Consider the following 23,390-nt stretch of genomic DNA (forward strand, 5'->3'; position numbering starts at 1 on the left):
GTGTGACCATACACTTCCATATTTACATCATGCACATGCTTAGGACAGACTTGGACACCTCCACAGCCTACAAGGACAACATCAGTAGGAACTGTACTTTGGGCTGTGGTTAAACCTGCATCTAGCAGTCTCTGTTCAGCCTCTTCACTCATAGTGCATGCCATGGATTCACTGGCCAGCAGAGCATGCAATGAGACTTTATTTTCCACAACAACATGCACATAAAACAGACTGTCTACTTTGTCCAATTTCAGCAACATCGTGAAGTTGGAAGTAGCCGCAACAATTTGTTCAAATTCATACATGGCATCACTAGTTCTGAGGGTTCCTCTTTCTGTACTCACATGGTCGCCTCCCGAATGTGAGTGATTCAGTTTTCCTGGTTCGATTGACAGACTGGACGGTGCGGTTAGCTGTCCCAGGGCAATCCCTTCATTGATGTCCAGTTTCAAAGCAGACAAGGCATCACTTTCAAACAGTGTGTACAAGTGGAATGTGACTCATCACCACACACATTGAAGGTGGTACGCTGCTCCCACAAGAAGGATGAGGGCCTGGCTGGAGCAACAGTGGGGAACTGGCTGGTTCTTTCGAGCACCTTCTCTAGTAGGGCTTCACGATTTGGGGAAAAAGACATATTGCAATTATTGAGATCAATATTGCGGTATGCGATTGCGAAATGATAAAGGGCACTTGCTTGTAAATCAATGAAAAGTCGCATACAAATTACTAATAGTGAAATGTTTAATTTCAAAGTGAAACATACAAACTACTTATAACAACTTGAAATGCCCAGTGCTTTCATACAATATTCTACTAAATTAAATAATCACAAAAAAACTCTTTACATTACTGTCGAACGACAAACCCTGGTAAGGCTAAACAACTGTTTTGATTATATTTGGCAATTATAAAATCCCGTATTGTAGTTCTTACGTTTAACCAAAACGTTGTTTGGAGGATGACTTGAACACAGGGATGCATAGCTTTGCTAGCTTAGCCTAGCGTAGCTAGTTAAACTGAGGTGAATTTCTTTAGGAAACCTTCAAAGTTTGAAAAAAGTTAACTAAACAGCTAAGAACAGTCTAAATAGTTAATGCCTACGTTTAGCCAAAACGTTATTTGGAGGCTGACTTGAACACAGGAATGCATAGCTTCGCTAGCTTAACTAAGATTAAGACTTATAAAACGGGATTTTATAATTGCCAAATATATTCAAAACAATTGTCCAGCCTTACCTATGAAATGTAATCCCCCGGGATCTGGTTTGGAGCGTACAGCGGTTTGTACAGCCCCAAGCAGCACAAGAGTGAGGCATTTTTATTCACGTCTCTCCATAGACATGTATATGCTTCACTGCACAGCACGTCGCAATATGGCGGCGACGTTGACATACGTGTACCCATATGTCTATATGAATCACGAATCTGAGGTCTCCATTGAACCGAATCAAAGTCATGTGACCAAACACGTCACATTTAAATCGCAGCTTTTTGTGTTCATGTAATCGCACAGACTGACATCGCGATTACGATTAGATTAATCGTGCAGCACTATTCTCTAGCATGTCGAGAACATGCTCCAGTGTACCTGATTCTGTACCTTGCCTTGGCATCACTTGACATGACTGGGACACACTGCGTTACATTAGCATGATCACACCCACCAACGCTGGTGGCCGCGGGGTCCGTGACGGAATGGAATGTGTGAGGCTTGTGCACGCCTGGAAGATGCTTCTTTGCTTGCATCTCTCTCTGATTCTCGTCGATGGCTTCCTGCACCTCGATCATGGGCCATTTACCTATGGTTTTGCACTTTAACACACTAGAAAGTGTTATTCTAGTGTATTTGGGCAGTTTCTGATGAACGCTGATGGATGCTATTTCAGCATCCTTATTCTACATTCTGCTACCTTGTTGGTCCAAGTGTTTGCTGGCTACTTCAGCTGATGTGTTGAACCTCACCCAGTAGTCAACAGGTGTCTCTTGAGCAGTGGGCAGTGTGGAATACAAGTCGGCCAATGGTAGGCATGACGCTGGAGTTTCGCTGAAGTAGCGTCTCAAGGTGCAGTAAATTGCTTCTGGTTTGACAGCAGCATTATGTAAATTACTTTTAAGAGTTAGCTTGACAATGTTCTTTGCTCTGCCCATTAGGTGTTCCAGAATCTCATCAAATGTTTCAGGCTGTGCACACTGGTTAGCCAACTTCCCTCAACCAAGTGCTTCTCATTGAACCTGAAAAAGACAAAGAGGTACGTCCAGAAATAAAAGAGTTGAAAACTACAACATCAGAGCCACAGCTAGGCTCTGAGTGTTTCGAGAGATACTCAAACTGGACCAAACTGTGCAGAGTCATAGCCAGACTCATTCATGTCGTACCTGCAGGAGAGATGATGTGTTTGGATGTTCAACCCCACTCTCGCATTTCACATGGGAGGCTCGTGGGAGCGCCTCATAGGGGTCGCCAGGCGTTTTCTAGACGCAATGATGTCACAAACTGGTCAAAGGCAGTAATTAGTTCATGATGTGATAAGTTACATAAATAAGGTGATTAATAAGTTCATAGTTAAAAATTAGTATAAGTAAATTGGAGTTGAAATCTGATCCAAGTGGGACATCTGTATCACAAATGATCTTGTCGTATTGTACGCGCAGAAACATGAGCGAGTGGGCGCTCTCACAATGGAGTTGTCTTTGACGTATTTTTTCCGGAAATGTGAACGAGTGCTTCGGCAGATTTAGGAGAGAAAACAACGCATGTAAACGCTAAATGTGCCCTACACGCTTGTGCCTTGGGAAACTTTCGTCATTGTCAGTATTGATGTGTTCATAAGCACTCAGATATGTATTGGAATCACTTTTAGTTGATAAAATATGACGCTAATGTAATGCAATGTGCACGTGTTCAAGCTAGGCTAATAATTATGTGTGGCATTGAAACGTGTATTAGCTAGTAATTCATTTTCCATCAAAAATGGTTTTAAAACAACATTTTATTTTCAGTTGTTTGTTTAACCCCGGACCAAACTGTTGGTCACACCACCACCTCCCTCTCTGGGTACAAACGGACTTTCTTCTCTTTCAAGATGGCCCTAAAATGTGAAAAAGAAAGATATTAGACCAACATTAGTTTCAACAGTAGAATTTTTTTTTAAACTGAATAATGACATTTTAATATTATAACAAAATGAAAATTAGGATGTTGTTGGCTGAGGAAGTGTCACTTACACATTGATGAATGTGACAGCATCGTTTTTGATGTGCTGAACTTGATGAAGGTCACCCAGGATGAGAGTCACAGCAGCGTTGTCCACGGTGAGGCAGCTGCAAAGTATGTCCTCACACATGGACTTCAGACGATCCAGCAAGTACTGAAAGACAGAAGGAAACAGACAGACGTAAAGAGATGCATCTGAAAACATCCACAGTACTGTGTGAGTTTGTGTGTGGAGTGAAAGTGTGTGTGAGCTACCATGTCTGCTGCAGCAAGCAGCTTGATGGCCATCTGACGAATGTTGGGAGCCTTTCCCCAGTAGATATAGATCAGGATCTCCTTGAGGACGTCGGGCTTCATTTCCTGAATCTCCACGTGGTTCTAGAGGAAAAGCAGAGCTGAAATCAGAACTGTTCTAGACTGCATGAGAAAAAGGTGGGAACATGGCTCCAGCAGAGAGCAGATAAGACTCCTGTAGCAAATCTCTTGTAGTCACATGATGACAAAAAGGAGTTTTAACGATGAGCATTAAATTCCTTTTTTAATAATTTAACTGCATAATAAAGCCCAACAAAGAGAGGTAAACAGTGTCAGATGGATAAAGACTTTTTAAATGGCTGACGTATCCCTCACTCACACACACCTGGGTGTAGTTGTAGCTGCTGGCCATTCTGGAACTCTGAAGATCTGCAGGAACCTCTGATGAAGGAATCTTCTAGCTGGAAACGCTGTGGCTGGTGGCTTTCTAACAGGAATCTCTTGCAGGGGTTGTTCTTCTTGTAGGAATCTCAGTCCAAAACAATGCTGGTCCTGGGATGGTGTCCTGGGATGGACTCTGGTAGGATAATGAGAGAGTAAAAAATGAATTATTTACATTTAGAAACAGTTGTAATCTTGCATGTTTCATGTATTTCAAAAGACTAAATACCTACATAAAAATAGTAAGCATGCACCTAAAATAAGCATAACCTAGATAGAAAAAAATGGAGAAAAAAAGGTTAAAACATTAACCCTGAACATTTAATATTATACCACATTATATTAAAGTATATTAAGGTGTGAAATAGACTAAAAACGTCTCTGGCGTTTGGCTGGTGGCTCTCCAGCTGAAACCAGAGACTGGTACAAATCTGTGATGAGGTGTGGGTGGTCATCAGTAAGGGTCGTCCAGCCGTCAGTCTTCGTGACTTCTTCTGCATTCCTAAAAATCACACAGAGAGAAAAAAGTGAGCAGCTGCATCCAAATACTTGCCTTTGCAGGCCGTGCAAGGTAAGGATGGAAACCATGGAAACTTCCGCCCTGACATAACCGCTACCCTGAACTGTACTGGAGTTTACATAGTGGCCTGGTCCTGAGATTAGGATGTAGTTGGCTGAGTCAATGTCACTTACACGTTGATGAATGTGACAGCGTCGTTTTTGGTGTGCTGAGCTTGATGAAGGTCACCCAGGATGAGGGTCTCAGCAGCGTTGTCCACGGTGAGGCTGCTGCACAGTGTGTCCTCACACATGGACTTGAGGCGATCCAGGAGGTACTAAAAGACAGAAGGAGACAGACAGTTCGAGGTGAAGAGATGAATCTGAAAAAAAACAAAAACATCAGTAATGTGTGAGTGTGGGAGCTACCATGTCTGCTGAGAGCAAGAGAAGAGAGCAAGAAACATATTTCATGAGTCGTCAACGTATTAATTTAGGTAAACAGCGGCCAGATCTTCAGCACCGTAGACTGCTCTTCTGTATTATTCTGTAACTAAACTTTATTAATGCTCTAACTGTATAATAAAGCCCAACAAAGAGAGATAAACAGTGTCAGGTGGATAAAGACTTTTTAAAATGGTTGACGTATCCCTCACTCACACACACCTGGGTGTAGTTGTAGCTGCTGGCCATTCTAGAACTCTGAAGATCCTCTGATGAATGAATATTCTCGCTGGAAATGCTGTGGGGTCATTCTTCTCACAGGAATCTTTGTCCAAAACAATTCTGGTCTCTCAAAGTGTAAATGCAAACTATAAAAAGACTATAAATGATTAACTTTTTGCAAAAAATGTTTTGTTGTTTACCCCAGGATCTGACCTATTCATAGATACCAAACATTCATGAATTCATGCAAATTCATGCAAAATAAATTATTTCTGCACTGGCTGTTGCAAGATGATATATGTGAAAGATTAGAAGAGACATTGATTTATATTACTTCTTTATTGTTTTAGATTTTTTTTGTGAAAAAAAAAACATGAAACAAAAAAAAAAAAAATTGTTAACATGAAAGTTAACAATTACAACAAGAACACTAAGTTCAGGGGAGGCAGGATGTGTAAACTGCACTGAAATGTGCCTTACAAACTCCTACTCCACATTTCTAGCAGTTGAATGTGCAGGCTTTGCGTGTTGGGCAGAGCGCACACTGCCTCCTGCGTGAGAAAGTGTCTGTGTTGCTGGCTGTTGGTGGGGGGTTGGGCGGATCCATGGTGAGGAGGTCTGACCTTCTGCGGGCTCGTACGATGAGGCTGATGGCTTCTGGAGTCTGTGGGAGGTGCTGTCTGCGGGTCATCTCTGGCATGACCAGAATTTTCCCAAGGTGATCCAGGAACAGCCTTCGTCTGTAGGATTTTCCAGCATTCCATCTAGGGTCAATGGCCGTCCAGACAATGTAGGCGTTGAGGGCACTGATGTCCAACATATTAAAAAACATCGCTAGTGGCCAACGTCTGTTCTTTCTTTTCTGCTTATTGAAATATGTTTTATATAAAAGATATGCTGAATAGTAAACACCTTAGCCTGGATTGTGTACATTAACCTGGTCCATTGTATCCACAGCTCCTTTGCAGCGGTTGTAGTCAAGGATGACCTGGGGCTTCATCTTCCCCCCACTGCTGATCAACGGCTCCCGGTGCTTTGTGCTGAGGAGAAGCTCATTCTTACCCCGCTTTGGTACGTAAGACACCAGGGTGTGTGTTGCCGTAAAAGCGAACACTGATGAGAGAGACTCTCTCCCCCGGACCTTCAGGAGCTCAGGTGGAAGTTCTGGCTTGTTCTTCCTTATGGTGCCGACCATGGCGATCTTCCTTTTGAGCAACTGCTCTGCCAGCCCGTAGGAGGAGAAAAGTGACACCTGTCAGCCCCTCCGTCATCTCCAGCACAACTCTTTGTCCCTGCTGTTTTTCAGGAGGCGCACTGGCTGATCGGCCGGTGTAGAACGAAAGTCTCCAAACATAGGAAGTCATCACATCGCAGGTTGCCCATATTTTGAAGCCATACCTCCCTGGATTCTTCAGCATGTACTTCCTGAAGCTGAATCGCCCACGATAGGGCACCAGTTGCTCGTCGACGCATATGTCTGCTCCGGGGTTAAAGATCTGTTGGAGCTGTTCAGTCCACTGGTCCCATATTTCCCGGATTGCGGCCAGTTTATCATCCCGACGCCGTGGTCTGGAGAAACGGTCGTCAAAGCGCAGCGATCTGGAAATGGTTTCAAAAGTTTTTCTGGGCATGGTCGCCCGAAAGATGTGGCGGCCTGTCTTGCCGTCCCAGAGGCTGCGCGTTGCTTCTCCCCGGGACCGATAGACGGCGGCCAGGAGGAGGAGTCCAAAGTAGGTCGCCTACTCTCCAGGAAGGTCGCCTACTCTTCGCCACTGTAAACCGGGTGGGTCCTGGTCTCAGTCCGGTTCCTGGAGGGTCATATCTGAGGGTCGCGGAAATTGTGGGTGCCCAGAAAATCTCTCCGTTTTTGGACCTCTATAAGATGTCCGCTTTCTCACCTTCTTCGGTATCCGCTGACTCAGTGGAGCTGGTGGAGGATGAGACAGGTCCGGGCACAAACTCCTCATCCATCGTGGACTCGTCTGTCTCTGTGTCAGATTCTGATCTTGCGCTCTCCGGCCCGGTGGGATCGGAATCGGGTTCCATCACCATTGCAACCGCCTCCTCTGCACTGTACAATCTCTCCATCTCGCACTTGAGATGACTGAAATGAGGAGATCTCCTTCTTTATTATCCCGTACGAAGCGCTGTAATCAGCAACCCAAACGTTTGTTTGGATTCTGGAAAAAATGTTTAGTCTGCCTAAAACTGATCAGCCTGTGTGTAGATATGTATTTTATAATAAAAATCTTGCGAAGCTTTGAACGTGCGCTGCACTGTGTTTGACCCTGCAGCCGCGTAAAACAAAATTTTGATTAAGATTTTGGGGGTGTTGGTTCTGTGCTGGAAAATGTCGTTTACTTCAAAGTTGTGCATGTGCTCCTATGTAGAGGTATATTGCATGCATTTTAGATAAAAAAAAAATTTGAATATTTGCATATAAAGTACACATATGGAAAATTACGCATTCGGTGTTTTTACGCATTTGCGTTTATTATCTAATTTGTGGACATGTCCGTATCTCAAGATATGCAAAACCACCGATATATTCTGCTGACATACTGTCTGTTAGAATATCAACATTAATAATTTGGCTGGAGGGGGGTAGATGGATGGCTAGTGATGGATAGTGTTCGCCATCTGGTGGAAAAAAGCAGGTATTTTCTCCACTTGCCATATATGGTTCAGGCCAGCAGCGGCAAGGCAGAAGGGTGAAATGAGTCGAAGAACTTGAAAAAAGCATGTTTTGTTCGTGTTTTTTTATCAGGAAAAAAAGAGTGACTATAATGGGTTTCTATGTGGAGGACAAACGCTTATATTTATGTTTACTTTGTAAAAAAAACAACAACAACAATTTTTTAAAATGAAAACTGAACCCAAAATGATCACCTGGAGCTTCATCCCCAACAATTTGTATGAAAAATTATCAAATAAATCAATAAAGTAAAAATTTACATATCACGGCTACCATGGTAACGTGTCTCTTACACTAACCACGTGTGCAGGGGCACCTTATATTGCAGCATTTTAATTTGTATAATTTTAAGTGTTAAGGAACGTTTTTTTTTCCAAGCCATGCAGTTCACATCATGAAATCAGCAATAAAATATGAACGGAGTGTAACTCGTGTGATTTGTTTTTAACATGATTTCTTTGGTGTTTTCAGTGGTGGAATAAAACAAAGTATTTGTACTTCGTTACTGTACTTAAGTACATTTTTACGTATCTGTACTTTACTTAAGTAAAAATAATAATGAATACTTTTTATTTTACTTTACTCCATTACATTTTGCGGCAATTATCTGTACTTTCTACTCCACTACATTTCTACAATTTATGCCGTTTCTTGTTACATTTTATGAACACAATTTCCTCAAAATCTTGCATGAAAAATATTGCGTTCTGGCCAGTGGCGTAACAACATTTACATTTACGGCATTTATCAGATGCCCTTATCCAGAGCGACTTACAATCAGTAGTTACAGGGACAGTCCCCCCTGGAGCAATTTAGGGTTAAGTGTCTTGCTCAGGGACACAATGGTAGTAAGTGGGATTTGAACCTGGGTATTCTGGTTCATAAGCGAATGTGTTACCACTTGGCTACTACCACCCACGTGGGTCATGGGTCAAAATTGGTCTAATTTCGGGAGTGCAGTTTGCCACCCTTTCCTTTAGCTCTCTACGTTCCTGGCGCTTCTTGCAGCCGCTCTTGGGTTTGAAGGGCATGCTAATTGTTTTAGTCAGCACGATGATTGCAATGTGCAGCCATCCATTCAAAAAAATCATAATAAAACATTTAGCCTTCCCAGAATCCCTTGCTGTATCTCAGTAGAAACAAATATACTCTGACATGACAGTTTGGCGACAATGAAAGATGATACCTTTATTTAGCTGTTTTTATTTGATGGTTGGATTTTAATGCTGAGTTGTTTTTTTTTTAAGGAGGCGGGTCTGAGGTAGTGACGGGCCCCCAGAGATCACGGGCCCCGGTGCGACTGCACCTGCTGAAACTGCTGTAGTTATGCCACTGGTTCTTCGCCTACCAATTTCCTACCAATCAGGCTTTATTAGCTCCAATGATGGCAGAGCGTGCGTCAGTTAGCAGCACGAGCTGGTAGACCGGCTTGATTTGAAGAAGACTGTTACGACTACGGACTTACGGGGGAAGGAAGTGCAGAAGCAGAACATGCTGGGAACGGGTTTTTATTATAAAATAAACAATAAACAAATAAACAACGGCTCGATGGCCACGAACGGGAAATAACGGGGAATCAACATAAACTAGCCCGCAGCCGTGTGGCGATTGCCAGAACTCAAAAAAACACACATTCACATACTTGCACTAAGGTCCACTAAAATGTCGTCCCTCCCGAAGGGGCGGAAATATCCGGCTTTTATGCACCGTCAGGATTGGCCACCGGTGATGAGCCCAGCTGCAGTCAATCCTGACAAAGACGAGACATTCAACATGGACCCAGAGCTGCATCAACTGAGCGTGAACACGAGCCCTGCAGCTCTGAATCACAAAGAAATCCTTATCTGTATTTAAGAAATGTATTTGAGTACAAAGGAGTAAAGAATGAGTCCTTGCAATTTCTTTGCATCCCATGCCTGCCTCAACATAAAGAATTGTTGGCATTTAAAAACTCCCCTTCAGATTTGAAAAAACATATAGAGGTAAGCTATGCTATGGTATGCTATGCTTTTGGGTATGTTATGATGTTATTATACTATTATCTAGCGAAATGTATGTTGACATACAGAAATAGTATAAAAATCACACCAGTGTAGCTTCATTATTTTTTTAACACGGTGAGGATAATTAGAGAAAGTGGGGAAGGAGCTGTCAGAGCAGTGACCATTGCACTTAAAGTCCCCATGTAAGTTTGACTTGGAGCAGATGCACAGTTATGATATGGTTGGCTATGGATTGTGTGCCATAATATTGTAGTTCACTAATCTTTTACACCTCGTTTAATTGAACTGCAGTAGTATAGCCTATAATTATTTAGATAATTTAGAACACAATAAGCATATCAGTCATGTCTGTTTCATACCTATGCTGACAGGCCACAAATTCATATTTTAACAACTTTTTGCAGACACAATCTGAAATAATTAAAAATAGTTTGTTGAATGAGGTGTGTAATAACTTTATGTATATCTAGGTGTGTGAAAAATTCCTTATCACTTGTTGACATTCTGCATATTCCAATACTGTGTATTACAGGTTCAGCCCTGCAGAACTTGCTTTCCTGACAGAATATGCATCAACCATGAACCCAGTATCCAAGGCAGTCAACATGTTGCAGGCAGCGGTGGATGTCCACATGGGATGGCTGTTACCAACTATAACCGTCCTGACTGTGAAGCTGGACCGCCTCCAAAAGCCATCCAAGTTCTGCCAGCCACTGATCTCTGCCCTTCAAGAAGGAATACAGCGGCGGTTTGGTGACATGCTTACTGACCCTGAACTCATTGCTGCTGCAATTTTACTTCCAAAGTTTCGCACATCATGGACAAGCAATGAGGATTTGCTACGGTTGGGTAAGAAATTTAAATAATTTATTTCATTGGCAAGTGTTTAATTGATAAGGAAACCTTGCAAAGAACCTTTTCTGATCCTGCCAGTTAATCTAAAAATATGTTGTTGCAACTTGGAGACCATAGGAAATTCCAAAGTGATAATTATGGTTTTTACAAGGTTAGAGAGAAATGCAGTACTCTTCATATAAGCTTAATGGTTCCTGTATTCTGTGTTTGGGTTGTTGTTATGTAGGCATGGACTACATCAAGAGTCACTTGGAGGAGTACCAAGCCTCATCACCAGATAGCCATTCTGGGTCAGAGGAGGAGGCCATATGAAGGGAAACGTCCAAGAAACCACAAGACAGCTACCTGGCCAGCTCGGCTGCCTCCATAGATACTCTAAAGTCGGTGCCCACAGTTTTCAATTTGTTTCAATTTTCAAGCTCAACACACCGTTGCCTGCATCTGCAGCATGTGAAAGACTGTTTAGTACAGCGGGGCACATCTTTTCTGCGAAAAGAGGCAGGCTAGGGTCAAAAAACTTTGAGAACCAACTCTTGTTGAAATTGAACAAAAAGCACTGGTAATGCTGTGCTTATAAGGGCACCAAATGGCACTTATACTCTCATGTTCGTGACAGAGCCATTTTCACCCTCTGACCTTTGATTGCCTGGCCAGTGGTAAAGTTTTCATTTGATGGTCCTTCATTTTAAGTTTCTTATTCTAAGATCTGCCTTTCGTATTTGTATTGTAAGTGTTGAGTTACATAATATTGTTTTTTCTGCAATCAATAGATCATTGACAAGATTTACAATTACATCTGTTTTTCATATAGACTTGTGTTTTGTTAAAGAAAAAAGTCTAAACAAAAAGTATTGATAATGCTAGGTTGATCAGGGGTCTGAATAGCATTTATACTGGCATATTCTTAAGAGAGCCACACCCCAGCCAACGGTCAAATTTTATTTTCAAGGTCCTTTGTTGTTTCTCATTCTAACATCTGCCTTTTGTATTGACTAAGTGTTGTGTTATCCATTATTAGGCCAATGCTTTTTGCTTTTCTGCAATCATTGGAAAATAAACTTTGTATTTACTAGTTTTACAGCTACGCTACATTTGTTTTTCATGCAAGCCAGGAAAAAGGACTTTGGAAAGCAACTCTTGTTGAACAGAATGTGCTGGTGATACAAAGTTGATTAAAATGCTCGCAATGCCACTCGTACTGCCATATTCTTGACAGCGCCACCACTGGTGTTTGGTTACTGTTGTGTTTCCCTTTTACTGCTCTTAACAGAAATGTTTAATAGTTGCAAGTACATAAATGATTTAAAGATATATCATGTCCTGATTGGTTTATCTTAATGGTATATTAGTGGGTAATACCTAGTAGATAACTTGTCATCCACATAATTCTAAAATGCACACAGTATTGCAGAGTGCATGCACAATAAGCACACCAAACTTTCCAATACACATATACTGTATAATTTCTTGTAATTATTACGAGCAAAGACATCAGTACAGGCATAAGTCAGTATATGTACTATGCTTTTACAAAATGGCACACCCCAGATGTTGAGACAAACCATTGTGTGAGTACTTTTACTTTTTTAAAATACTTTAAAGTAAATTTAAAAGTAAGTACTTAGGACTTTTACTTAAGTAAGATTGTTGATGTAGCACTTCTACTTTTACTTGAGTACATATTTTGCAGGTTACTTGTACTTTTGCTTAAGTACTAAACTTCAGTACTTCCTCCACCACTGGGTATTTTTCTTTTCTCTGGTTTCTATTACGTTGGTAATGGGGAAGAGAAGGGGCTTCCGCACGTGTGTTAAATCTTTACTGCAATGGTGAAAAAATTAAACATGTCTTCAGACAACATTTTCATATTTGTTTTTTGGGGTCCATGTGTCCCCATTTTCCACTTGCGATCATTAATTTCAGGACTAAGTGACTTGCAATATCAACTTTGACCACTAGAGTGCGTAATGTGACGCTTTGATAACAAGAAGACAAATTTTTCGTGTGGTTTTATATTCATTCTTTTTTGTCACATTTTAATAATTTAATTTTTATTTAAGCATGATAACTAAAGTAACTGTGATGTCAAACCTATCATGCCCTTCATTACTTATTTCAATCTCAATGACAAAGACATGGGCCTGGATTTAGAATAATTATTATTTTTATTATTGTTGTTATGTGCTCTTGAAGTCATGTAGTTTTTATATTTGCTTTTATGTTTTTATGGTCGCTTGGACTTCCATCCATTAAACTTAAATTAATAAACTTGTCTAATAATATCACTGTTTAAATTTGTTGAGATGTACAGTGGAGGAAATAATTATTTGACCCCTCGCTGATTTTGTAAGTTTGTCCAATGACAAAGAAATGAAAAATCTCAGAAGTGTATCATTTTAATTGTAGGTTTATTTTAACAGTGACAGATAGTACATCAAAAGGAAATTTGAAAAAAATACTTTAAATAAAAGATAGAGACTGATTTGCATTTCATTGAGTGAAAGTATGTGAACCCCTACCAACCATTAAGAGTTCTGGCTCCCACAGAGTGGTTAGACACGCCTACTCAATTAGTCACCCTCATTAATGACACCTGTATAAAAGACAGCTGTCCACAGAATCAATCAATCAGGCAGACTCCAAACTCTCCAATATGGGAAAGACCAAAGAGCTGTCCAAGGATGTCAGAGACAAAATTGTAGACCTGCACAAGAAGCTGGTAGAGAAGGTGACGACTGTTGCTTCAATTGTTCGAAAATGGAAGGAGCACAAAATAACCATCAATCGACCTCGGTCTGGGGCTCCACGCAAGATCTCACCTCATGGGGTCTCAATGATTCTGAGAAAGGTGAGAAATCATCCTAGAACTACACGGGAGGAGTTAGTTAATGACCTCCAAGTAGCTAGGACCACAGTCACCAAGAAAACCATTGGAAACACATTACACCGCAATGGATTAAAATCCTGCAGTGCTCGCAAGGTCCCCCTGCTCAAGAAGGCACATGTGCAGGCCCATCTGAAGTTTGCCAATGAACACCTGGATGATTCAGAGAGTGACTGGGAGAAGGTGCTGTGGTCAGATGAGACAAAAATTGAGCTCTTTGGCATTAACTCAACTCGCCGTGTTTGGAGGAAGAAAAATGCTGCCTATGACCCCCAAAACACCGTCAGCACTGTCAAGCATGGAGGTGGAAACATTTTGCTTTGGGGGTGTTTTTCTGCTAAGGGCACAGGACAAAAATGGATGGAGCCACGTAAAATCCTGAGCGACAACCTCCTTCCCTCTGCCAGGAAATTGAAAATGGGTCGTGGATGGGTGTTCCAGCACAACAATGACCCAAAACATATAGCAAAGGCAACAAAGGAGTGTCTCAAGAAGAAGCACATTAAGGTCATGGAGTGACCTTAATCCAATAGAAAACCTATGGAGGGAGCTGAAGCTCAAAGTTGTACAGAGACAGCCTCAAAACCTTAGTGATTTAGAGATGATCTGCAAAGAGGAGTGGACCAAAATTCCTCCTAAAATGTGTGCAAACTTGGTCATCAACTACAAGAAACATTTGACCTCTGTGCTTGCAAACAAGGGTTTTGCCACTAAGTATTAAGTCTTTTTTTGTAAGAGGGTTCAAATACTTATTTCACTCAATGAAATGCAAATCAGTCTCTATCTTTTATTTAAAGTTATTTTTCAAATTTTCCTTTTGATGTGCTATCTGTCACTGTTAAAATAAACCTACCATTAAAATAATACTGTTCTAAGACTTTTCATTTCTTTGTCATTGGACAAACTTACAAAATCAGCGAGGGGTCAAATAATTATTTCCTCCACTGTAGATGGAACAGTGAGATGGAGATAATTTTTTTCGCCCATGACATAAAAATGCTGTTGAGGGATGTTTTTATCATGAATGCTTGTGTAACAAGCGTCACAAGCATGTGGATCTTCTGACTCAGTGCTTCCAGCTTTACAAGCATGCACTCGGTCCTGGTGATCGGTGATGGCTGATCAGGTGCACAGATTCACACCAGCAATCACCCATGCACATCAGTTGGTGTCAAAAAGGGAGGTTTTATTTCTGTGGGAACACAGCAGGGAACAGTCAGTGGCTAACGTTCCTCCTCTCATCCCGTCTCTGCTCCCGCAGCACACTGAGGCAACTGCCTAACAATACAGCTTGTGAAATAAAATGAAATAAAATACATAAAATAACTCACCACATGGATTCCAACAGTAATTCAGTCATTAATAGTACAACTATTTACAGGTGAGCACAACAGTGACATGAAATGACAGGGAAAGTGAAAAAACATTTTAAAAAAGAAAATGACGATCGTATAGTAGCTACATTACATACATTTCACATTTAACATACCTGTGGGAACACAGCAGGTACAGTCAGTGGCAAATGTTCACGCATGTCTCGGCCCTCCTCTCATCCTACAAGACACAGACTTCTGCTAACTTAACCTCCTGAGTCCTGGAAGAAAAAATGTTTTGGTATTTAGATTTTTTTAGACAATTTAAGTGCTGTGAACAAAAGAAACATTTTGCAACACTTTTTTTTTTTCAAAAAAAAAACTTTATTTAGTTTTTACCATATGTCCTCTGCAGTTGTCAGGATTGCCTGCAGCTGGGCTCCACACCTGAATCCAATCCTGACGCCCCATAAATGCCGGAAGTTTCCGCCCGTTCGGGGTCGCTGGCATTTTCGTGAACTTCAGTTGGTAACACTGTTTGTAATTTGAGTTCTGGCAATCGCCACACGCCTACGGGTTAGTTTTAGTTTATCTGTATTTAAGTTAAATCGTTTTCGGCAACCGTGCCATTGTTTATTTGTATTTCTTTATTGTATGTTATAATAAAACCCCCTTCCCAGTATGTCAGACCTCTGCGCTTCCTTCCCCCGTAAGTCCGTAGTCGTGACAGCAGTGGACAGTGGGACTTTTTAAATCACAGTTCATCATAGATTCATATAATGGTGTCATATGGACAATTCATATAATTAAAACATTAAAAACTGCTAAATTCAGGAATCTTATTTAAACATGGAAAAAGCTTGTACAATGTAGCAATTGAACTTTTGTTTACTAATGCAGATCATATAAAATGTGAAATGGCAATTCATGCCTCCAGAAAGCATAACAAGGTAACAGTAAGGCAACTTGGCAAACGATTTTTAAAAACTTGAAATAATTATTTTAAATCATTAGGGGTTCTGAGTTAGGAGTTATATGCCAGAAAAAATGTTTTCCTTTGGTAATGCACAGAAACACATTGCATTTGATGCATTGCACATAGGTTTTGCCATTACAGCCACCTCTCCGGCACCGTGATGCATGGGCTGCCTTCACCATCTTGGGCATATGGAGAGCCCCATTTTTTTTTCAGGCTGTCACTGGGCTGTGGCTCCACACTTCGCCTCCTCTTAGGGATTAGTGCTGACATCACTGACCACCTCATCAAACTCTTGACCTTGTCGCCACTGGGCTTGGGCAATAAGATCTTCAGCCAGGAGCAATCTGAAACCCTGTACTCAATCCAGCTGTTAGTGGCAGCCAGATCAAAGAAATGCAGAATGTTACGGACGGTCCATTTTCTTGTACGGCTAGACATTGTATAGAAGCTGATCATTCGGTCACACAGATCAACTCCGCCCATGTTAGTGTTGTACTCAGTCACAACAGCAGGTCGAGATACATTAAGATGCCGCTTCTCTTTGGAAGACCATCTCATGCAGTTGTCCTGGGGCTCTATTCCATGGACAGTGGAGGACAAGAGGACTGCATTATTGTCCTGCCACTTAATCACTGCAATCTCTGATGGCTTTCTGACAACCATCTCAGATGCACCTCTTCCTTTTTTTTCAAATGTGTTATCATTTGACATCTTTGACTTGCACTGTTTTGAGATTCTGTTTTTCGTGATGGTCCCTGTTCCCTGGAGACCACTAGCTTTCAGGGCATCTAGCAGTTTGACACAAGTGAAAAATCTGTCAAAGTATAGGTGTGTTCCTCGTGGAAGAGTCTGTGCCATCCGAATGACAGCATTCCCTCCGACTCCCAGGTGATGGTCAGTGAACGTGTTCTTGCCCTTATAAATCTCAAAGTCCAGCACCAGACCACTTGGACTGGCAAGCACAAAGGCTTGCACAATCCTTTCAACCTTACTCATCCCCTGGCTTTCTGTTTTGTGAACAATGGTCATAATGAGAGTTAGTAAGTCCTGCTGTCCTCTCCAGAGGACACTGAATACAAGTTGTGTTTTCGAAGGGTTAAATTCACTTCATGTTTGAAATCTTATTAAAGTTAAGACTATCATAATAAAGAAATAATTAGATTTTTGACAGCACAGACATATTTTCTATGAAATAATTAGCACTTACCTCTCCTAGTGCCGTGAAATGACGCTGATGCAATGCCGGCAATTTTGAAAAGGCAGTACATGTGCTCAGTAAGGCCCTCACCCTTTCTAGTGACATCATTAGAAAGCCCAGGATCTCTCCTAGGCAGTACAGTAGGACTGAATTAGGTTAGTCAAATGCCATTTAAAATAAAACAACCAAAATCATGTCCTCTACAGAGGACAAAAATGAAGTTTTTTTCCTAATTTTTCAGAGCAAAATAACAATAATTACAACCATCTATAACTTTAATACACCTTTATACAACAGATAATATTAGGAACACTGTGCACGTAGCACTCTGAGGCAACTACACGTAAAGTGATAGGATGCGCCATCAATACAACCCTGACCACACAAGCAATACGGAACCAAAATTTTCGTTCCACCCACAATTACACATAAAAAAAAAAAACCCTGTAGCTTAAAATGACAACAGTAAGTTTTGTTGGGGTTCACATAACATACATCCAATCTTTTTTCCCATAACATCCCGGCCACACTTGAATGAGATAATGGATTCTGAGTGAAATAGGATGGCTGGAGAATAGTTTTGTGGCAAAAGTTGGCAACGTTGAGAGCTGATAGTTTCCGAAGGGAACAGTAGAAGAATGGTCGTGAGGCAAGCGGTCTGTTGGTAACATCGAGGTTCGAACGAGAAACAGGCGGGGCAATTCGAAGGAGTAGTTAAAGCAAGGCAGTCGATACGTGGCAGGGTCAACTAGGTACGAAGGTAACAAAGGTATGAAGGTGGCCTAGCGGGGGCAGTAGTGGCCTAGTGGTTAAGGAAGCGGCCCCGTAATCAGAAGGTTGCCGGTTCAAATCCCGATCTGCCAAGGTGCCACTGAGGTGCCACTGAGCAAAGCACCGTCCCCACACACTGCTCCCCGGGCACCTGTCATGGCTGCCCACTGCTCACTCAGGGTGATGGGTTAAATGCAGAGGACAAATTTCACTGTGTGCACCATGTGCTGTGCTGCTGTGTATCACATGTGACAATCACTTCACTTTAAACTTTAAAAAAAAAAAGCAGACCTCGTCTGCTTGTGGGTGATCGTCTCCGTGGATGCTGTGACAACTGTATATACTGTAATTATACTGTAGAATTGCTTCAAGCAAAACATAAATTATACTGCATGTCACTCAACATTATGTCACTCAAAGAGCCAGCGAGTTAAGTGCAGACGTTTCTAACATAGAATTTCTAACATTAACAAGAAACAATTATCATAATCACAACACAATTGGTCTGACAATAGTGATGTGAATTTATTTAATTTAATGTGTAATGAAATAGTCAGTGACAGTGGGGGTTAAAAACTGACTATACATGGTGTTGTGGTGATTGTCTGTTTTTGTCACTATAACATGGGAACAGAAATAGAATTAAAGAATAATTTCAGCGATATAAATAGAAAAACATCAAAAATGGTTTTAAAACAATATTTTATTTTTTAGTTGTTTGTTTAACCCCGGACCAATCTGTTGGTCACACCACCACCCCCCTCTCTGGGGACAAACGGACTTTCTTCTCTTTCAAGATGGCCCTAAAATGTGAAAAAGAAAGATATTAGACCAACATTAGTTTCAACAGTAGAATTTTTTTTTAAACTGAATAATGACATTTTAATATTATAACAAAATGAAAATTAGGATGTTGTTGGCTGAGGAAGTGTCACTTACACATTGATGAATGTGACAGCATCGTTTTTGATGTGCTGAACTTGATGAAGGTCACCCAGGATGAGAGTCTCAGCAGCGTTGTCCACGGTGAGGCAGCTGCAAAGTATGTCCTCACACATGGACTTCAGACGATCCAGCAAGTACTGAAAGACAGAAGGAAACAGACAGACGTAAAGAGATGCATCTGAAAACATCCACAGTAACGTGTGAGTTTGTGTGTGGAGTGAAAGTGTGTGTGTGAGCTACCATGTCTGCTGCAGCAAGCAGCTCGGTGGCCGTCTGATGAATGTTGGGAGCCTTTCCCCAGTAGATATAGATCAGGATCTCCTTGAGGACGTCGGGCTTCATTTCCTGAATCTCCACGTGGTTCTAGAGGAAAAGCAGAGCTGAAATCAGTACTGTTCTAGACTGCATGAGAAAAAGGTGGGAACATGGCTCCAGCAGAGAGCAGATAAGACTCCTGTAGCAAATCTCTTGTAGTCACATGATGACAAAAAGGAGTTTTAAAGACTCTTTCTTAAAGACTTTTTAAATGGCTGACGTATCCCTCACTCACACATACCTGGGTGTAGTTGTAGCTGCTGGCCATTCTGGAACTCTGAAGATCTGCAGGAACCGCTGATGAAGGAATCTTCTCGCTGGAAATACTCTGGGGTCGTTCTTCTCGTCGGAATCTCAGTCTAAAACAATGCTGGTCCTGGGATGGTGTCCTGGGATGGACTCTGGTAGGATAATGAGAGAGTAAAAAATGAATTATTTACATTTAGAAACAGTTGTAATCTTGCATGTTTCAAGTAGTTCAAAAAGACTAAATACCTACCAAAAAAAGTAAGCAAGCACCTAAAATAAGCATAACCTAGATAGACAAAAGTAGAAAAAAAGATTAAAACATTAACCCTGAACATTTAATATTACACCACATTATAGTAACGTATATTAAGGTGTGAAAGAGACTAAAAACGTCTCTGGCGTTTGGCTGGTGGCTCTCCAGCTGAAACCAGAGACTGGTACAAATCTGTGATGAGGTGTGGGTGGTCATCAGTAAGGGTCGTCCAGCCGTCAGTCTTCGTGACTTCTTCTGCATTCCTAAAAATCACACAGAGAGAAAAAAGTGAGCAGCTGCATCCAAATACTTGCCTTTGCAGGCCGTGCAAGGTAAGGATGGAAACCATGGAAACTTCCGCCCTGACATAACCGCTACCCTGAACTGTACTGGAGTTTACATAGTGGCTTGGTCCTGAGATTAAGATGTAGTTGGCTGAGTCAATGTCACTTACACATTGATGAATGTGACAGCGTCGTTTTTGGTGTGCTGAGCTTGATGAAGGTCACCCAGGATGAGGGTCTCAGCAGCGTTGTCCACGGTGAGGCTGCTGCACAGTGTGTCCTCACACATGGACTTGAGGCGATCCAGGAGGTACTAAAAGACAGAAGGAGTCAGACAGTTCGAGGTGAAGAGATGAATCTAAAAAAAAAAAAACATCAGTAATGTGTGAGTGTGGGAGCTACCATGTCTGCTGCAGCAAGCAGCTTGGCGGCCATCTGACGAATGTTGGGAGCCTTTCCCGAGTAGATGTAGGTCAGGATCTCCTTGAGGACGTCGGGCTCCATTTCCTTAATCTCCACGCGGTTCTAGAAAGAGAGCAGAGCTGAAATCAGTCTGGTTCTAGACTGCATGAGAAGAAGGTGGGCACATGGCTCCAGCAGAGAGCAGATAGTGGTGGCAGTGGTGGCCTAGCGGGTAAGGGAGCTGAGCCGTAATCAGAAGGTTGTCACTGAGGTGCCACTGAGAAAAGTATCGTCCCCACACACTGCTCCCCAGGCGCCTGTCATGGCTAACCACTGCTCCCTCAGGGGATGGGTTGAATGTAGAGACCACATTTCACGATGTGCACAGGGTGCTGTGCTGTGGTGTGTCATGTGTGAAAACTAATCACTTTTTTTATAAGACTCCTGTAGCAAATCTCATGTAGTCACATGATGACAAAAAGGAAGAAAATTAGGTTTTAAAGACTCACAGTTTGCTGCTCTTTCGTGTCTTGTAGGAACATGGCACGGAAGACAGGACAGCGGACTGCAGAGAGACAGAAGAGTGTAAAGATGAGCATTAAATTCCTTTATTTCTTCTCTACAGTAGCTATTTAAATACCTGGAACCAAATCATCTTACGTCTGTCTGTAAATTCTCAAGTGTGTGCATGTGTGTGTTTATTAGAGGATGTGGTAGAGGAAGTGTTACCTGCTAGGATGGATTTGTGGGCCTTGAACTCCTGCCCAGCTACACACAGGGTGCAGTCAGTGAGCAGGGATTCTTCCCACAGCTCCCCAAGCTCAAACGCCAGGCTGCTATCTGGCTCCTTCACCTGCGCTGTGGAGATCTCTGGATCCTTCTCCATAGTGATCTGTAACATCCCAACATGGTAGTTAGTACAACACAGCTACGCCATCACACAAAAGCTACCAACATGGAAGGACATTAAAGGGACGAACATCACAGAATCCCTCTGCAGTGAGATGGTCAAGTGCGACCAGGCAGCCAGTGATACTTACCTTACAGGTGAGGGTGAGCTTGTCATCCTGTAAAAGTCCAGAGGCATCGTCCAACACGTCATTTCTGCTGAATAACTCAGAGCCGATCTGATCGCCCTCGTACACCCGGGTGTAGTAGTTATTCTCTGCAACACAAAAGCACACAGACAGGACAGCACTGAAGCTCATCAATAAAATCAATACAGATCAAAGCAGAGAGATGTAGGAAAACACGCCTTTATCTCCTCTCACAGGGACATCTGAACTCACCAATGACCTTGGCCTCCTGTCCCTCGGCGTTGAGGAGGACGAGTCTTGCACAGGCCCGCACACCTGCCTCTGGAGCACTGACCAGGACGGCAAAGCATGACACGTAGCCCTCCTGGACAGAATCAACGCCGTTAGGGTACAACTGCAGAGCCCTGAGAACACACAGACCAGAGGAAGGAAGAGTTACAAACACATGAGCTGGAAGGACATCACTCCCTGGCTCAAGCGAGTCTCCAGACCCACCAAACCTACCATTTCAGCCGTCCGCTGGCATCCGAAAAGGTGGAGCTGGTGAGAGAGGCGCCATTCTCATCATCTGCGAAGCTGAAGTTGCTGATCGTCCAGCTGCAGGAGAATTCTTCCACTTGGTGCTGAGAAGAGAGCAAGAAACATATTTCATGAGTCGTCAATGTATTAATTTAGGTAAACAGCGGCCAGATCTTCAGCACTGTAGACTGCTCTTCTTTATTATTCAGTAGCTAAACTTTATTAATGCTCTAACTGTATAATAAAGCCCAACAAAGAGAGATAAACACTGTTAGATGGATAAAGACTTTTTAAAATGGCTGATATATCCCTCACTCACACACACCTGGGTGTAGTTGTAGCTGCTGGCCATTCTGGAACTCTGAAGATCCTCTGATGAATGAATCTTCTCGCTGGAAGCGCTGTGGGGTCGTTCTTCTAGCAGGAATCTTCGTCTAAAACAATGCTGGTCTCTCACGAATGCTCTTTAAACATTAATGATCTGATTAGACAAAAATAAAAAATGTGTAGAAATAAAAGTATTATATGGCTAATGCTAACTCTGTCCTAAATTAACTCAGTGATGTTTTGGTAGCTACTCACCAAAAGTGCTGCTGCTCTGTGCTGTGTCCTAATGAAACTGAGTAAAAATAAAAGGAATTATTGTTTACATATCGCGGCTACCATGGTAACGTGACTCTACACTAACCACGTGTGCAGGGGCACCTTATATTGCATCATTTAAATTTGTATACTTTTAACTGTTAAGGAACATTTTTTTTCAAGCCATGCAGTTCACATTATGAAATCAGCAATAAAATATGAACGGAGTGTAGTTCGTGTGATTTGTTATTAACACGATTTTTTGGGTATTTTTCTTTTCTCTGGTTATGTTGGTAATGGGGAAGGGGCGGGGCTTCCGCAGGTGGGTTAAACCTGTTTACTTCACATCTTTCAGAAACAACATGTCTACATCTTATATACTGCAATGGTGAAAAAATTAAACATGTCTCCAGACAACATTTTCATATCTGGTTTTTGGGGTCCATGTGTCCCCATTTTCCATTTGCGATCATTAATTTCAGGACTAAGTGACTCCACGCCACCTGGCTTTTATGGCGTCATTCCTGTCCAAACTTGCAATATCAACGTTGACCGCTAGAGCGCGTAATGTGACGCTTTGATAACAAGAAGACTAATTTTTCGTGTGCTTTTATATTCATTATTTTTGTCACATTTTAGTAATTACATTTTTTTTAAGCATGATAACTAAACTAACTGTAATGTCAAACCTATCATGCCCTTTATTACTTATTTCAATCTCAACGACACAGACATGGGCCTGGATTTATAATAATTATTATTTTTATTATTGTTGTTATGTGCTCTTGAATTCATGTAGTTTTTATATTTGCTTTTATGTTTTTATGGTCGTTTGGACTTCCATCCATTAAATAACTTATATTAATCAACTTGTCTAATAATATCTATTCTGCCTTGTGCAGGCAGTAAGTTGGCCTATAGCTCCCTCTAGTGGCTGTCTCGTAATATTATTTTTGGTTACTCTGAAAACGGGAGAATAAGAATCCAGATGGCGGAACATAGTGCCGAGGCATTCCCGTATTGAGCAAGA

The 23,390-nt window shown here is 41.7% G+C and overlaps 1 protein-coding gene across 3 annotated transcripts; it reads right to left on the bottom strand.

Annotated features, from left to right (window-relative positions):
- Positions 1-3,995: 3,995 nt before the first annotated feature.
- LOC114796734 (speckle-type POZ protein-like) lies at positions 3,996-22,386 on the bottom strand. 3 transcript variants are annotated; one of them, XM_028991200.1, is made up of 14 exons: positions 22,361-22,386; positions 22,104-22,242; positions 21,764-21,882; positions 21,512-21,663; positions 21,263-21,387; positions 20,952-21,114; positions 20,732-20,787; positions 20,223-20,345; positions 19,991-20,133; positions 19,534-19,799; positions 19,276-19,435; positions 18,960-19,082; positions 18,714-18,856; positions 18,544-18,577 (listed from the first exon to the last, which is right to left on the bottom strand). In XM_028991200.1, exons 2-10 carry the CDS (start codon positions 22,128-22,130, stop codon positions 19,667-19,669), a joined length of 1,041 nt encoding a protein of 346 aa, XP_028847033.1. In that variant the 5' UTR covers positions 22,131-22,242; positions 22,361-22,386; the 3' UTR covers positions 18,544-18,577; positions 18,714-18,856; positions 18,960-19,082; positions 19,276-19,435; positions 19,534-19,666. The 3 variants fall into 3 exon arrangements, with proteins under 3 accessions (XP_028847035.1, XP_028847033.1, XP_028847034.1); XM_028991201.1 differs by having other exon boundaries at positions 22,104-22,259; XM_028991202.1 differs by lacking the exons at positions 18,544-18,577; positions 18,714-18,856; positions 18,960-19,082; positions 19,276-19,435 and adding an exon at positions 3,996-4,048.
- Between the last annotated feature and the right edge of the window lie 1,004 nt (positions 22,387-23,390).

Source organism: Denticeps clupeoides, chromosome 9 (assembly GCF_900700375.1).
Source record: "Denticeps clupeoides chromosome 9, fDenClu1.1, whole genome shotgun sequence".
Classification (NCBI taxonomy): Eukaryota; Metazoa; Chordata; class Actinopteri; order Clupeiformes; family Denticipitidae; genus Denticeps; species Denticeps clupeoides.

Coding starts and splice junctions, on each gene's coding strand:
- LOC114796734 (XM_028991202.1), bottom strand. CDS start 22,130: ATGGCCAGCAGCTACAACTACACCCAG. Junction 21,883..22,103: donor GCAGCTACAACTACACCCAG/GTGTGTGTGAGT, acceptor CTCTCTTCTCAG/CACCAAGTGGAAGAATTCTC. Junction 21,115..21,262: donor AGCTCACCCTCACCTGTAAG/GTAAGTATCACT, acceptor GGGATGTTACAG/ATCACTATGGAGAAGGATCC.